Raw genomic sequence first — 17,551 nt, 5'->3', positions numbered from 1 at the left:
ATTCAAAAAGCAATAAACAGACAAATTGAAGTGTCAAACCTTCACATCAATTAGATAAAATTACCCATCTTTGTATTGCCTTTGAAAAATACACTCTTTACAGAAACTCCCACAGTGACATTTCCACGGAGCTCCACTTGTGTAGCTACGATTTATAGCTGAAAAATGACAGATTCTCAGTTTTTATCCTAAACACCTCTAAAGCAAACACTTTCCTACCCTAATACTTTACAGCTGGTTATTCAAATAAAGCCCGATACTTTCTGACTCGTTCTCTTCTAGTCTTGGCATCAAGTCTTACTCGACTGGGGTTTAACAAGTATTCTAGCAGTTTGATGGGAGGTCCAGTGGCAGGCAGTGTGATGTTATAATACAAAAATCCCGAGGTGGGTGATACCAGCTTTGACCAGGTTTGGGGCAAGTAAAAAAAAAAAAAAATGCTACAAGTACCATGCAAATGTCTTAACCATGTCCCAGCATGGTTTGTGAATTTGTACATGGTGAACAGAACCGAGTACAAACCTGCTTGCTACATTACAAAACAGATTCTGGATTGAAAGCTGGTCAGCAGCCCTGAATTAGTTTAGATGTTTTACATTAAAGCTTGCTGTAAACATCAGTCTCATTCTCTCCTTCCATCCATTAATCATGCAGACATGCAAATAAAAAAAAAAATCATTTACATACTCACAGAACCGGTAATAGATCCTCCTAAAGGCCAAAGTAAAAGCTACTTTACACTGATCATGCAGCTAGGTGGTTTCAGCTAATCGGTGTGAAGCGCGTATATGCTCAGTGTTTATCGACTGAGGGAAAATAAGCAGGCGAGAAAGAGAGCATGCACTGCTCAAAGCTAAAAATGAAAAGGCACTGTGAAACCTTGGCTGGGTGCATATGTACAGTGCATTGCATGCAAAGGGGAAAAACCTCTGTGACTGTCTAAGTAAAAGGAATGAGAATGATTGGGGCCCCTAAGACATACAGAGGGGGGTTTGTGGTCACAGTGAGGTCAAAGTGAGAACTCATCCACATTTTTGTGCTGTGATTAAAATCTACAGTGTCTCTCTTTCAGCACACAAACATCTCATCATTTTTGACGAGGTCGCTTCGTACGCTGCTTAAAGAGTCCCATTCGCTTCAAGGAATGTTTGCATCAGCCTGCTTCTCTCCTCTCGACTGTGGAGTTTTTTTCTTTCTGTGCTGACTGAATCATGGAAGAACGATTCTAGAAAGTGCAATTTAGCAAGTATATGATTAAAAACCACGCCAAGCAAGACACACACAGCTATGATTTAGTGCTGCAGCATTCAGTAGATTAAACAAGAGGCCCGTCAAAGTTTGTTGTGCAGGTAAGTCCAACCTCCACCAACAATCAAAGCGTGTTATTCCTGCAAAAATACATCAGTAATTTTTTATTTGTGTGTAATCAAATGAAAGAACAGAATGACTAAGTATAGAAGAGGCTAAGCAAAACAGGAGAGGTTTAAATGTGCTGGTTGTCAGTGTAAATACTGCAGCTACTACTATGAAAGCAAGTTACTAATTAATAGAAAACACCACAGGGACCATCTGATGGACAGGACACGACAGGAATACACCACACGTTTCCCTGCTGTTCAATCTCAGAAAACCCTGATGGCAGGCCCTGCAAACCTTCATGGAACTGACTCAGACTGCAAACAATGGACATTTGGGGAAACTTTAAATAAAATAACACATGGCAATATTAAAGTAAGTGGAGCCTAAGTGTTCTGGCAGAACTATATTCTTGGCTTTTTCATAGCTGTGCAGCTGACATACTTGTACAATTGTTGTGGTGGTGTTTATGCTGCTCTCACAGCACATGTCTTCAGTGTCATGCTGGGTGGGCCACGGGTTTGGGGATTTTACATTTTGTCAGATTTCAACGCCGTCCCGGGAAAGAGCCCATGGTGAGAGAGTCCTCCTCGTCGATAGCGTCCAGCTCGTCCGTGCGCACAGCGTGAGTGATGAGCTGAAGCTCCTCGGTGAGCGTCTCGCTTCGGTACGCCACGCGGATGTCCGGGACATTGGTGCGGCGGATGTCGTTGCTCTCAGGACCCTCCTTAGCGTAATTTGGACCCAACCAGTAGCTTTTGGCCTGGAATGAGAGGAAAATACATAGTTGACACTGATGTTCAGTGTATGTGTGTGATGGCGCTTCGCCATCTTGTGGTGGCTCTGTGTGTGTGCGTTTTGCTCTGTTGCAGGGTTTCCTCAGTCGAGCTCAGCTACTGTACCTCCACTTGCCTGTAGGCCATCGTGCCTGCACCCTACCTCGCTCTGAATGTTTTAATTTATTCTTAATTCTTTACATTTTTCTTTAGATTTGTTTCAAGATTTATTAATTACTGTCAAGTTGGTCTGTGTGGGACCATCATTATTTTTTGGCATTTTTGCCTTTATTGGATAGTGGAGACAGACAGGAAAGTGGGGAGGAGAGAGGAGAGGACACACAGAAGGTCAGACTCAAGTTCACTCCTGCCCTGTGGCATGTGATCACCTGCTTACCCACTGAGCCAAAGTGGCGCCCACAATGATTTTAATTTTTTGAAGTCTTGCACCACATTATATAAAAATGTTACATAATTTAACGCTGAGCAATAAATAAAAGAGATTTTTAAAGTGTTTCCACAACAAAAAACTTGTAAATGATACTACTTATGCTCAAACTACAATATTTTAATGACTTGCAATGGATTGTGTGGATATGTGCAGTGCATACATATACATGTGATCCCTGCTACACAAATACATGAAGCTTTAAATTAGTTTACCTTGTGTGAAAATCCACTCATGAGGACACTGTTTCTTGCCAGCTCACACATGTCACATGAACTTAGTTTCCACACTTGAGTGGCAATGCTGTACTCCTCCATCAGAGGTTCCTGGGTCCAAACAAGCAAACATGGAGATTTCTACAATTTGCTTCTATAACCTTTCACACTGTGTGCTTTAAGTGAGGCCATGTGTGGATTCATACCAACCTTGGTAAAGTGGAACTGGAGAGGATCATCGGTGGACAGGGAGACCATAAGGCCTCTGGACAGATACTCTGGCAGTGGGTTGCGGTGGTAACTGAGGAACAGGCTGTTGTTGCTCAGTGGTGACATGGCAATGCCGACTTGAGCAAGGTAATAAAGATACTGCAGCACTGGAGCCTGAGGTCAGACAAAGGTGAAAAGCAACAGAGACAAATCAGCAAATACAGCTAAAAGCTACAGTGGATTGGCACATTTGTTTTGATTATTCTTGCTGAAACAAAAAAAACAAAAAGCACACCACCCACACAGTCACACTAAACTAAAAAACAGCCTCTCATTTTTCAATTTATAGCATATGGGGTTAGATCTGTAACTTCTTTGAAAAATTAACTCATTTCATTTCAAAGCAAAATTATACAAAAAACCCCAAAACAACTATGTCAGTGTTCAAAATCCTATGGCCATAGCTGTAAGTGTCTCAGTAAGGTCCTGGGCCATCAGGACATCTTCAATTCACTTTCACTGTACAAATCTCCAAATTTTCACCATCCACTATATATAGCACCCCTATGATGATGGTGATGATGAAGGTGGTGGTGTATCAGGTCAGATGATTTATCTTCTATTTCAGCTGCTATGATGGCAATTATAGCAAATGTGGGGGGGAAAAAAGCCACTTTTTAACCACTAATGGTTAAAAAACATAATATAATATAGACCAATATAACAAAAACAACACACCAAGCTAAGAACCCCTGGTGCCCTGTTAATGTTTTTTTAACCCGTCAGAAGTGTTGATGCAATGTCAGCATTACAAATCCAAAGTTCGTAAACTACTTTGTTGTTTTTTGATGATAAAGTGAAAAAAAATCCACAGCAGTCTTTCAGAAACAATCCCCAGTGTGGTGTCCTGACCTTTCTGAGCAGCAGACCATGAGAGATGTTCTCTGACAGCATGAAACCCGACACCAGGTGGTGGATCGGCCCCGCTTCCCCACAGTGAGGTCGCAGCACAAACGTATGGAAACCTCGCCGTCTGAATCAAATTAAAAAAGCAAAGATTTATGTATTTGTCATTTATGATTTTGTTTGATTTGATGTTAAATTAAGTAAAAAAAAAGAAAAAAAAAGAATCAATATATCCATATACCTTCGCAGGTGGTTGAGAACACTCATGTTGGCATAGGTGTAGTAGAGGTAGTAAGAGTAGGGTGGGTTGTCTTCTTCTGTCCAGTTTGCTGGAAGCGGACTGTCGAGATTAAAAATGTGGTGCTCAGGTTTGGACTCATCGTCCACGCTGTCAAAGCCCACCACCTATTAAGCCACGAAAGCGGACAACAACATAATCATTTAGTGTCTTTAAGTACGGATCCTGATGCGGAGAATTCCTCATGAAGGGACACTCACATGCTCCAAGAGGAGATGCAGCTCAGGATGACTACGGGGGTTGATTGTGACTTCAAACAGAGGCATGAAGATGTTCTCCAGCATCTCCTGGAAATTAGCCAGCTGCTTCTTTGTGTGGTACACGTCACTAGAAAGGTGGGGATTGGACAGTAAGTTGTGTCAGGCTGTAATCTTTAACTCAGCTTTGTTTTCTTTCTGCTTTTTTGCTTTTTAAAGATTTAACAGTCCAAGCACAGTACAGGTCCTTACTTAAATCCTAATCCTAATATCCTGATCTAAATGCTAATGAAACTTCCTCGTGTCCTTGGTGTATTTTTTGTAATCTGCTGCGTACTCTCAATCATTTAATGATGAACTGTTGGAGGAACACTTACAACAAACGGGGCACCTGGACAAGCCAGCGCACATTATCAGAATACACGCTGTGCTTGACAGCCCACTGAGCCAACTTGTCCCATTCATCTCTAGAGCGGCCGTAGATGGACAGACGGAGCTCAGAGTTCTGGTACTTGCTCTCTTCCAGGTCAAACATCACCTCCTGGACAGATAAAGCCAAAAGAAGTGGGTGCGAATATTTTCAAGGATTATTTAAATAAGACACATACAGTACCGTACAAGTATCACTTCACACCTTAATTATATGTGCAAAATATTTCCCTTCGATGTAGTTGTCTGTCTTGATGAAGATCTCTCTGAGGATGGATTCTCCGATGGGGTTGTATTTGGCGTTGAACTTGTCAAACCGATGAAATGTGTTACGGTCCTGATGAGTAAAAAACAAAAAGATTTAATATTATATCAAATATAATTTTTCTACCACATGTATCACACAGTGTGTCTTAACACACACACACACATATATATATATATATATATAAATATAGATGTTACTCTCTCTCACCGCGTGCATGTCAAGCGTGTCTACACTCAAATCGAAAGCAGTCAGGTTCATGCTCTCAAAAACCTCCTTGAGGGTCTGACCACGCCCACGCTCAATGTGAACGATCTCCTCGGGATATTTCTTCATGGCTCTCTTAATGAATCTCAGCAGGTGCTTCTGGTTCATGCAGGATGAGGCGTGTATGTGTGTGTCCACCTGGAGTCAGGTCAGAGCAGGTTTAATGTTCGAGCTTCACCAAAAACAGTTATTTATGCAGCAGGATTAGCTCTCGATGAAATTGTTTAAGCATTCTTTTAATGTAGGTATCTATATTTAACTGTCACTTGTTGACTCTTGCCTTTCTGATGTTGTAGAAGTCTCTATGAGGAACTTTCTTCTGAGCTGCCAGCTCCTTCATCTCGTTCAGAAGGATGTGCATTTGAAATTTAGAGCTTAGGTACTGCAGGCGACGGTAGCAGAAAGACTTCCTACAGAGGAGACAGGGACGTGTTATATTTAGACTGTGCACTGAGCCATAAAACAACTCAGACTTCAACTCATATTGTTAAAAGAAAAACTCACACTGGCCCATTGATAATAAGAGCCATCATCACATTCATGTCTGCAATATACTCTTTAAGGTCAGGATACGGCAGGTCAAGTTCTCCACTTCTGAAAAGCAGAGTGATTATAATGTTATACTTAATACAGACAGAGTTGCTTAAAAATAACACGTCATTATGAAGGTGCAAACAGATCATACTTGTCCATATTGGTTTTCTTAGTGTAGACATGGACTACCCCGTCTACCATCTTGCAACCATATCCTGTGTCTGGTGGCATGTTATTGGGGTCCTGATTGTCGTAAGGGTGTGTTTCAGAAACTGGTGGATGGACCGGGGCATCTGGAAAAAACAAAAAACAAAACGGGAAATGGATATCAATCTTTTTTTTTCATGCTACAGCAAACACATAGGTATAAAATATATATGCTACAGAAACTATACTTTTTAATGCCAATAGTAATGCTCAGATGTAAGAAGCATTTTTGTTACACAATTCACCTGGTGTGTTTCTGTTTTCACTCGGTCTAGTTTTTACCAAAAAAAAGTTCAGTTGCAATTATTTAAAAATCTCGTAAATCTGCATTTTATTGAACAACATAACAGAGACAACATATTAAATGTTTAAACTATGACAATGTACCATTTTAACAAATAATGTGTTCAGTTTGGATTTCAAGGATGCAATACATCTCAAAAAAGTTGGAATGGGCCATGTTTCATGTGTAGCATCGCTGTGTAGCATTAACAGACTTTTGGGTCCCGTTTTTCTCTGACAAAAGATTCAAGCTGCTCAACACTCCTGTGTCTGCTTTGTTGTATTTTAATTAAACGCTGTTACAACTGGTGAAAGGTCTGCACTGCAGACAGACGAGATCAGCACCCAGACTCTTCTAATATGAAGCCATGCTGTTGGATTAGATGCACTATATGGTTTAGTATTGGCATGCTGAAATATGCGAGGCCTTTCCTGAAAAAGACATCAATTGGATGGGATTGTATGTTGCTCTAAAACCTGTGTGTGTGTGTGTCATCTTCACATGTGGTTTGTTCTTTGCACGAAAGAGCTTTAACCTGCATTTGTGGATTGCACAGTGAACTCTGTTTACAGACAATGATTTCTGGATGTGTTTTTGAGCCCATTCAGTAATTTTCCACGACAGCATCATGCCTTTTTTTGCCTGAAGATTATTCCATTATTCTACGATTGTTGTTTTTTGTTTTAACTTCTATTAATCTGCAAAAAAACCACTAAACCACAAGTCTGCTTATCTGCCTCTCTCGGACTCTCTTTTTTGAATTGTCTGCCATCAAATTCAAAATGAGCTAATGTTTTTCATGAAATAGCAAATGTCTGTTTTCTGTGTTCTATTGTGAATAAAATATGGGTTTATGGGATGTGAAAATCATTGCTTTTATTCTCATTTTCAGCATCCCACCATTCTGGGAACTGAGGGCTGTGGCAATGTCCATCAAACCAGAGAAAAAATACAGAAAAAAATCTTCAGGAAATTCAATCACTTCTCTAATCTATAATTAGTATATAATTACTGTTTGACGTCTGTCAGTCTTTTTGAAGGCTGAATGAGCCAATTAGCTTTTGTACCTGTGAAACCTCTGATTTTCCACAAAATCTGAAATGTCATTGTAGTACAGGAAATATAACCATATCTTGGTAGTTTGTAAAGCTACTATTATGAAAGAACTATTTACAGTGTAAAGTGGAAATAACTGTGACAAGGGAACTTGTGATTATTGATTTTGCTGACATTATTGTTCTGCCAATTATTTTCTTCATTATTTGACTGTTTGCCAGAAAATCTCAAGGAACAAGTCAAAAGTAGCTGCTTTTTGTCTATTTATGAAGTCAAGTCCAGCTGGTTCAAGTATGTTTTCTGGCTCCGTCTTTCTAATGAAACCTTTGCTTTTTTCTGCCTAGCTATGTTGAATGTTTGCATGTTTTACCAGCATCTACAGGGGTCTCTGGTACATCTTCATAAATTCCCAGATCCAGAGTCTTCATCCCAAGGTCCTGCAAGGCATGAGCTGTAGTCTTACAAAAGTTCTGCAGGGAACGGTTTATGTACTTCTCCCGGATAAATAGTGCCTTCACAACACACTTGGCAGCATCTACTAGGTCAGTGAAGGGCACCTGGAAATATAAATAGAAATGTCGTGAGCAAGGATGCAAATGAAACAGATTTGAGTATTTTGTTTTCACTCCTGATACATTTAACTGCCACCACCTTGTGCAATTTGTCACTGACTCTCTATGCTCTCATACTGACTGCTAGGGTCTCTAATATTGTCTTTCCCTTGTGGTATAAACTTTGAGGCAACTGTTGTTGTGATCTGACACCAAATAAGTAAAAGTGAGCTGAACTGGACTGAATTACTTTGCTAACTATTGTTTATTATTTTTAAATCCTGTAAGTAGCGTTCAGCAAACGATTCTCACCCCACACTTTTCCTCTCCAGATATTGAGACCCGCTGGTACTCCATCGGCATTTCTCGCTCCTTAACGGCATCATCAACAGTGTCCACACTTTCATCTTTCATTAACCTTAAATGATAGAGGAGGGGGCAGAGGAGGGGAAGCGCAATGGCACACAGAGTGGTGAGATGGAAGAAGAAAAAAAAAACACATGACAGGGCAGTCCAGTCAGTCTGAAAAACATTTAGATGACTTGATTTAAAACCTTTTTTTCATGTTGGATACATTTAAAACATTTATTTATGGTAGATTATCCATTAACTGAAAAAAACAAGACTGGTTTGCAAACATTTTACAGTGGTGAGATGAGGATTTTGTTCTCTTCAGTCCTAGAGATTGAAATCCTAGGTATAGAAACGAAAACAAACTGACTGAGCATGGGTAACAATAAGATGTCAGGGTAAAACCCTTAATAGTTAACCCATGAAGCTGCTCAATGACCACAACTCTGTGAGTAAGTCAGGATTTACAGGAAGTACAAGTTTCATTATTGAAGAAACCCAAAATTTTAAAAAGAGGGGATACAAGATGCCCGAGTGCCATAGATGCACTATAGGGAGTTCAGTGACTTCGTTCCAGTAAGAAAAGCAGCTTGCAGTGTTTCAAGGTTTTCTGCACAGTACAGGTCCATAATAAAAGCAGCAGAGAGCGCCAAAGATTCAGATTTCTTGTCTTTAATCAGCAGCAAGCACACAGAGAGCTCTCCTACATCACAAATAAGCCTTCAAATACTCTGCCTTTCACGCCACTTCTGTCTCCTATCACATTTGTTCCATAAGATATTGAATCATTGCTACACACTAATTTACCATGTTTGGTAAACCTAGCTCTTTTAATAAAAAGTTAAATAAAAGGTCACTGTAACCATTTCTAAGACATATTAAGTCACCAGCAGGGGGGAGACATAGTCCATCTCGACGTGGCAAAAGTCACTGCCACTGGTTTTGGAAAAAAGTACTTTCACTGGGTTAGCAAGAACTATAGGCTAGGTATTAATAAATATTATATTAAGGATGAAAATTAAATGTCCACAGGTACAGTACTATGCAAAAGCCTTGAGCAATCCCCTCATGTCTTTATATTTTCTTAGGAAAACTGGAAATAGATGTAGAGATTTATCATATGGAACGCCAGGACTGCCATAATGAATTAATTAAATACACCATTAAATAATTAATTAAATGTGTCAATAATTAATTAAAATTGGAATTAATTAATTAAATAAATAGTTATGACACATGTAATTAATTAATTATTGACACATTTAATTAATTATTTATGTATTTCACATTTTAATTAATTATTGACACATTTAATTAATTAATTATTGACACATTTAATTAATTATTTATGTATTTCACATTTTAATTAATTATTGACACATTTAATTAATTATTGACACATTTAATTAATTATTTAATGATATATTTATTTATTTCATTTTGGCAGTCCCGGCGCCTGGCTCTCGTCATGAAATAATTTTATCTGTCAGCCTCACCCATCAAACTCAGGGGGCGGGGTTAACGCTGCCCATGCAGCTTCTCTAACATTTGATTGGTTGCCGTGCAAAGTAAGTCAAAACAGGTCGATCCTAGATAATCGATTGCTTGTGTAGACTTGGGGCAGCCAGTTATCCCAGAATGCAGATCAAATCACAGGCAGCAATGGTGGTGGTGTAGTTTTAAAATACCCCGTTTTTCTGTCACCAGCTACACTTTTAACAGTGTTTTAGCCGCGAATGTCGCGCCGTATGTCTGGTCAGGTTGTCAACATAGAACATGCTTGCAAAAGTGCTCAGATGTTTTCAGAGATTTCACTAGCTCTGCTAACAGTTAGCATGCAGAGCGCACCGAGGGGGTACATTAACCGGTTTGTTTACATATTCCACTCTCCGTGTTCCACATGTTGCATTCGCAGATTCTCATTTTCACCAAACGATCGTCTCTTTCCGCCTGGTCTTGTGTCTCTGTGCTTCTGTAACATAAAGAACGAGCTGACATTTTTCTCACGAAACCAGCGATCAGCTCAGCAGACCCTCAGTTTACCTGCATGCATCCTCCTCCTCATCTGTCAGCTGTTTAACACCTGCTGCTAATTCAAGAAACACGCCTACGTTACCTGGTGATAGTCACAGTTTAACTGGGCAGCCGGTGCTCGATATAAAGCAATGTCAGCGCATTTTTCTGCACAAGATAAGTAAATATAGTGTTTTCCCCGAGCGCAGAGCTGCTGGAGCTCGTTTCCTTACAGAGCACTTTATAGGCGAACAGCTTCATCAGCGGCTGATGTCCAATCACCGGCACACAGCTTTCAAACCTCAGCTGAGTTTTAGCTCTCAGTGGTTAAACGCTGGACTTCATTCACTCAGGTTCTGTCTGTCGGGTCACGTTTACTTCGCTGTTTTATTTACAACTGAGCAAATCGGTTTGGCTGAGGTTAAAGTTACGTTTCATAACTGCATAGTTTCACAGACGTTTAATGGTTCACTGGCACATGTGTTAGACTGAACTATCATCTAAATATCATCTGTTTTTTAATAGTTATTCAACTGTATTCTAAGCACCAGCTGTCTGTTAGAATGTGATTTTTTTTCTCTCTCTGTTGGCAGAGGTATAAAAATGCGCAGGAAAATCTGACGTGCATGGCGAACTTCACCGACGATATTTAAGGAGGAATAAACACACATCAAACATAAATGAACCATTTGCCTGTCTCCATAATTGAGAGAATTTTCTCTTCTTATATCAACACTCTCTCTCTCTCTCTCTTTTTTTTTTTGCTTTTTCGGTCATGTTATGTTTACCTGTCAAAGGCTTGTTACAAACTATGAAACACATTGTGCAGACTTCTGGATGTTAGAAAAAAACGAATACTGCTCATGAATGAGACTAAAGGCAGGAAGGTGTCCTTTAAAACTAAACATGTTAATAGGACCTCCCTGTTTATATCATAGTTTATGATATAGCACGTGTATTTCAGTAATAGCCTGCTGAGGCCACTATACGTGCTGGCCTCATATCAAATGTGAAGGCAGACTGAGTCTATGTTTGACGTTTGTTTATATCTAATCTTCCTTTTCAAACATTTAAACAGCAGCGAGTCTGCAGCTGAGGGAATACAAATTCAAATTGTCGGAACAGGTTTGCTCGTTTCTTGGATTCATTTGGTGATTTATTAAATGTATAACTGTAATTCTAATCTGCTGCTGAGTCTCTTACACTTTTCTTTATGCTGTATATTTTCACGTCTCTGGAATAGTTGGCAGTTAGATAGTCAGCTGGGAAACTCATGGAGCTGAGGATATCGTGGATATGCTGACCTCGCTGCGTGGTGTACAGAGCGAGGTCAGCATGATTAATATTCACAATAAAAATATTAGCCGAACATCATGAAGTCTGTATGTGTTTCATAGTGTCGAACAACCTTTGTACAGTTAAAGCCAGCAGTTACTACATGACGGAAACACCAACGTTATCTCTTTTATGTGTTTATACACAGGTCACGCTGATTACTGAACAAAAACCCAAAGATCAGATGTTAAACAGATTTGCTCTCTCTCCTCCTTAAACATTGTGGCATGAATAAGGCACGGCGGGACCACAGAGCGACGTTCAGAGCCAACTTTATTTGATTCACATCACACCACACCACCACCAACCCCTGAGTCCCCGTGTTTTAACACGGCGGGCGTGATTGCGGATGCCGTGCAGGTGCGTCCGCACGGCCCCGCAGACCACGCCCCACCACATACCCCCATCGCCCGATTGAGGCCGGGGAGTGATCCGGCCAAACCTACTCCCCCCCGCGACCTGGGGCGAGACTCGGCCCCTACACATCGGCGCCCCAGCCCCCGACCAAGCGACGGGGAAGCGTCCGTTCTGGTGGCCGCCCGCGCATCCAGCGGCAACGACGAAGCTGGTCCGGAGGTCGGCCGCGTAGCAAGCGGACACGGCCCCACCGGCATGGCCGTGTGCTCCTGCACACAGGCGGCTGGGCAGACGCCAGGCGCGCAGAATCGACTGGTGGCAGCGAGGCTGGACTAGCCAGCCCGCCGATCCCCGGCCTAGCGGGGCTGTCCCGCTCCTCTGCCTCCAACTCCGGCTGCACAGGCTGCCCTGGAGCAGGGACCTCCGTCTCCCCGCACAGCTGCTCCGCCACCGCCTCCGCCACTCCCGTTTGGAGCGGCTCCCCGCACTGCGCCTCCGCCCCCAGCAGGCACCGCCCCTCGCCCCCCTCCGGGTGGAGCGACTCCTCTGCCTCCGGCAGGTGTAGACCCTCGCCCGCCTCGTCCTCGGCCTCCGATTGGAGCGGCTCCTCCACCGCTCCCGGCAGGAGCAGCCCTTCACCCGGCTGCTGCTCCTCCTCCTCCTCCGGCAGGCTCGGACCCCCGCGTGGCTCGTCCACCACCTCCGGCTGCCGAGGTGACCCACACGGCTCCTCCACTGTCCTCGAGACACACTTGTGGGGGTGGCGCCCAGGCCCAGAGCAGCGCTGCCAGCTCTGCCATCTTCCCCAGGTGGCGTTCGCTCTCCTGCCGCAGCTCCTCCTGTTGGCGACGCACCTCCGCCGCCTGCTTCCGCTGGGTGGCCGCTATTTCGGCCACCATCTCGGCCAGCTCTTTCCTTTCCTGGCTCTGGTAGGTACCCGCCATGCCGCCTCCTGGGTTTCGGCACCAATGTGGCATGAATAAGGCACGGCGGGACCACAGAGCGACGTTCAGAGCCAACTTTATTTGATTCACATCACACCACACCACCACCAACCCCTGAGTCCCCGTGTTTTAACACGGCGGGCGTGATTGCGGATGCCGTGCAGGTGCGTCCGCACGGCCCCGCAGACCACGCCCCACCACAACATGTTTTTAATGTTAGTTATAATTCAGAATTGGCGACTGAAACACGTAGGACACATAAGAACATCAGGAAATAAAACACCGATAAATATAACCTCAGTAAAAGAAGTCAGCGGGGGTTACTACAGCTGTGTACCGGGGCCTGCGCTTTGTCGGTGGGATTGCTTGCGAGGCGAGCGGGTCTATCCCACGCTTTGCCGTGAGACTGGGACGACATCTCCGAAATCATCGAAACACTTTTGCAAAGAGGCTGTATCTTGACAAACCGACCAGACACATGAAGATTAAACCACTACATTCTCGGCTAAAAAAATATTAAAACGGTATTTGGTAACACACAAACAGGGTTTTTCAAAGCTCAGTTCTGTTAGCTTCCACATGCCGGTTGTTGTGTGCTAGAAACAATGGCCACCAGGCCAAAGCAATGGTTTTGACTCGATCAGCGTTAACCCCGCCCCCTGAGTTTGATGGGTGAGGCTGACAGATAAAATTATTTCATGATGAGAGCCAGGCGTCAGGACTGCCAAAATGAAATAAATAAATATATCATTAAATAATTAATTAAATGTGTCAATAATTAATTAAATGTGTCAATAATTAATTAAATGTGTCAATAATTAATTAAAATGTGAAATACATAAATAATTAATTAAATATGTCAATAATTAATTAATTAAATGTGTCAATAATTAATTAAAATGTGAAATACATAAATAATTAATTAAATGTGTCAATAATTAATTAATTACATATATCATAACTATTTATTTAATTAATTAATTCCAATTTTAATTAATTATTGCCACATTTAATTAATTATTTAATGGTGTATTTAATTAATTCATTATGGCAGTCCTGGCGTTCCATATTATCAAAGCATCCATAAATATGAAAACATTTTAAAGGGGAAAACAGAGTTTGTAAAATCATAATGAGCTTGAAAGTCAATATTTAGTTCGAACACCTTTATTCTTTAACACAGCCTGAACTCTCTTAAGTAAGATTTCCTAAAGTAGTCTTCAGAAATCCAGACTTCTCGAAGGACTTTCGAGGCCAATCTATGACTGAGTGTTCCACCGGTTTTACTGGATTGCATTGTTATGCTGAAAAATGAAGCCGTTGCCAATCAGATGCTGGGTCAAAATCTGATTGAGCTTCTGATTAATAATTCCATTAAATTTTGATAAGATCCAACTCCACTGACTGAAATTCAGACCCAAACTATGACAGAGCCTCCACCATGTTTTACAGTTGGCTGTAGAAATTGTTGTTTCTTTCTCCTCATGTTGAAACTTCAGATTAGGAATTCATGACTATATAATATATCCTGCCATGGAGTGTGTATAAATTGGCATATACCACTATTTTCTCCCTGTTTCCTTTCTGTAAGAATGTTTTTAACACCCACCTCACCTGCTGTCATAGCTTTTAGGCTTTTTTGCCCTCCACTTGTCGATTTTCGTCACAACCTTTATGTACGCCCTGCACACCATCCTGAGATATGCTAAGTTTTCAGTTAATAACTCTTAATAGTTATTAGAAACTATGTTAGCTTGAATTTCAACTGAAGAAATATGGAAGGAATTTTGTGTTTTTATGACAGGCCTCTGGCAACAAAGTGCCTAAAGAATTTAATATACAATAAACAACTTAAAATGAGGTCTTTGCTAAGTTGTCCGTTATATGTAAACTTAACACTGGTAGCTTTTTATGCTTGAACAATAAGCAAGCACAAGAACTGATCTGCTGGTCAGGGTTTAATGGCTTAACAAAAGCCGGAGGAAACATGTCCAGGTACAAGGACTGAACTGAAAACGATTTTACAAAGTCACCAATGGAAGACTTTCAGAAAGCATAGAGACCAATTAAAAAAACAACAACAAAAAAACCCCACAAAAGCTCACACACACACACACACACACACACACACACACACACACACACACACACACACACACACACACACACACACACACACACACACACACACACACACACCATGAAAGAAAAATATTTTAAAAAATAAGGTTTGACTCAAGACTTCTGCACATTACTACTTTAACCATCTCTGTTTCTCAGAGTATGGGCAAACAAAACAGATAACAGAGATAAATAAAATAACAACCACAGTTAATAATGACTAAACAAAGGATTTAAAAAAAACCCACTGAGGCAGAGCTCACTCACTCTAGGTCTGCAGCACTGTCGATTTTCATGAAGTCCTGTTTGGCACGGAGCAAGATCTCTGGCTCAAGCCTTGGGGTGATATGCAGCGGTGCAGGATAGCGTGGGCAAGGCGGGGGGCAGATGGGCACAAGAGGTAGTGAGAAGAAATTAAGCACACAAAGGAAGAGAGACCAGATATAGACACCCTTTCAAAAAGCACTGTGTCTTACACACATATACATACTGTACACAAAGAATTTTAGGTATTAAGTGATCAAGGTCATCTACACAAGCAATTATTATTGGTTAATAATAGTGAACTCTGATTGGTAAACAGAAACTTGCAGAGGGCAAGTCAGATAATCACCCAATGATCAGCTTAGTGGTGCAGATAGTCAACCCTGGCAATCAAGACAGACCCCACCTCCTTATAAAAGTATGACTAGGCCACGAGAAAAGATGCCAGCTGCTGGCTATCCCAGTTATCCAAAAATTGTGGTTAGTCAGCCTGCACGTGGGCAAGTTGGGAGCTGATAAGCATGTGTGCTTGAGTGGAAACAAGACTGTGTAAAATGCAGGAGGAAAAGGGAAAGCTATAGTTGTTTGTCTCTGATAATATATAGAGTTCGTTTAACGGGCTCTGTATGTGTAGTGTGTTTGCATTTCCTCACTTAATATCCTGGCTGATCTGCCTCTCCAGGCGATGACGTCTTTCCTCCAGCTGTTCGATGGGACTGTCCTCCGGGAACTCATACGGAGCACTGCGCATCTCGCTCTCTGTCATGCTGCGTGTGAACAGCTCCTGGTTGAGGCACAGATTATACCATTTATGGTGTCGTAAAACAGGAAGCCATGTCAATATTTATGCATTTATGGAGATATGGAAGCCACTGAGGCTCTGATAAAACATCATCATATTTAGCTACAAATGAAAACCAAAGGTGAAGGTTGAACTGGGGTGTGTCAAAACAATTTGCATAGTTTGTGTGAGATTTTAAAAGACCACCCCCCTATTTTGTCTGGAAACAATAGCTGTCCAATTTTAAGTTCTTACCTCAGCAATCTCTTTGTACTTTTCCTCCATTGATGTGCGCAGGTCGATTGGGCAGTGTGCGAGAGAAACAGGCGTCCCTGGAAGGGATCGCTGGGTTTTGAGGGGTTTGGGCCCAGATGCACCGCAAAGATCTACAGAAATGCACAGAAAAGTGTTACAGCGTGCGACAGGTATGTGATCTGAAATACTTAAACTTTGTGGGTCATTCCAGGATTTGATAAAGGCATAGCCAGTAAATAATAAGGCAGTTATCAAATCAGACAACATGGCGACAACTGAGTATATTTAGGTATGTAGACATGGTTAAGACAACCCCTGGAGTTTAAACTGAACATCAGAGTGGGGAAAAATGTGATTTTAAACATGACCTAGTTGTTGATGCTAGATGAGCACATTTGAGTATTTCAGAAACGGCTGATGTGCTGGGATTTTTGAACAGCTACCTCTAAGGTTTATAGAGAATGGTCTGAAAAAGAGAAGCTATCCAGTAAGCGGCAGTTTGTAAATCATGGCATTCTGTTTTTATTTACATTTTACACAGGGTCCCAAGTTTTTAGATTTTAGATTTGTATTTAAAATTAGTCACAGAGTTTAGATAACCACATAAATTATCATGTGCACGGGACGTGTGGTGTGTGTTTACTGCCAAAAAACTCATGGAGGTTCACATACATATTTGGGTACTTTACAGGCCAAAGCTAATTCTGTAGCAATGACATAAGTCATTCTACAAAGTTCTTATTCATTTCACGGTCTGCTAAAAACAGAGACAGACATATAAATATGCAAGAGTGATGATTAATATCAAATGAAGAAAAAAGGGAAAGACTCTATGTTGGATTAGGAAAGACTGAGAGGTTATCTAAGAGAGGAAAAGTACGACTCTCACAAGCATAAATTTGGCTCAGACATAACAGCTTAGTCTAATGTGGCACTTAGAACTACCATGAGCAAAAAGATTTAAAAAAAAGAAGAAGAAGAAGAACAGCTCCAAACATGTCTGTCAGCTAAAATCTTGAGTGTGTTATTATAAAAGTAACTGTAGCAGGTGACAGATTTCAAGTCAACCCAAACACTGGCAGTTATCACAACACTGGGTAGTTTTTACTCAAGACGTTACTTTGCTTCCTTC

The 17,551-nt window shown here is 41.4% G+C and overlaps 1 protein-coding gene across 6 annotated transcripts in view; it reads right to left on the bottom strand.

The window, feature by feature from the left end:
* Positions 1 to 978: 978 nt before the first annotated feature.
* LOC113022492 (AMP deaminase 2-like) overlaps positions 979 to 17,551 on the bottom strand; it is a 35,161-nt gene continuing 18,588 nt past the window's right edge. For 4 of the 6 annotated variants that reach the window (XM_026167944.2, XM_026167947.2, XM_080301866.1 and 1 more), the window contains 17 exons: positions 16,420 to 16,550; positions 16,037 to 16,167; positions 15,387 to 15,455; positions 8,311 to 8,416; positions 7,818 to 8,004; positions 6,053 to 6,194; positions 5,872 to 5,961; positions 5,648 to 5,777; positions 5,311 to 5,505; positions 5,041 to 5,172; positions 4,784 to 4,947; positions 4,410 to 4,536; positions 4,153 to 4,316; positions 3,918 to 4,038; positions 3,006 to 3,179; positions 2,796 to 2,906; positions 979 to 2,119 (listed from right to left, as the gene is read on the bottom strand). In XM_026167944.2, the coding sequence (XP_026023729.1) occupies positions 1,904 to 2,119; positions 2,796 to 2,906; positions 3,006 to 3,179; positions 3,918 to 4,038; positions 4,153 to 4,316; positions 4,410 to 4,536; positions 4,784 to 4,947; positions 5,041 to 5,172; positions 5,311 to 5,505; positions 5,648 to 5,777; positions 5,872 to 5,961; positions 6,053 to 6,194; positions 7,818 to 8,004; positions 8,311 to 8,416; positions 15,387 to 15,455; positions 16,037 to 16,167; positions 16,420 to 16,550 (2,390 nt within the window). In that variant the 3' untranslated portion in view covers positions 979 to 1,903. The remainder of the gene's footprint in view (positions 2,120 to 2,795; positions 2,907 to 3,005; positions 3,180 to 3,917; positions 4,039 to 4,152; positions 4,317 to 4,409; positions 4,537 to 4,783; positions 4,948 to 5,040; positions 5,173 to 5,310; positions 5,506 to 5,647; positions 5,778 to 5,871; positions 5,962 to 6,052; positions 6,195 to 7,817; positions 8,005 to 8,310; positions 8,417 to 15,386; positions 15,456 to 16,036; positions 16,168 to 16,419; positions 16,551 to 17,551) is intronic. The other 2 variants (XM_080301865.1, XM_080301867.1) reach the window with 1 other exon arrangement.

Source organism: Astatotilapia calliptera, chromosome 5 (genome assembly GCF_964374335.1).
Source record: "Astatotilapia calliptera chromosome 5, fAstCal68.1, whole genome shotgun sequence".
Lineage (NCBI taxonomy): Eukaryota > Metazoa > Chordata > Actinopteri > Cichliformes > Cichlidae > Astatotilapia > Astatotilapia calliptera.
Note: the sequence above shows the minus strand (reverse complement) of the source record. Positions and strands in the feature narration are given on the sequence as shown.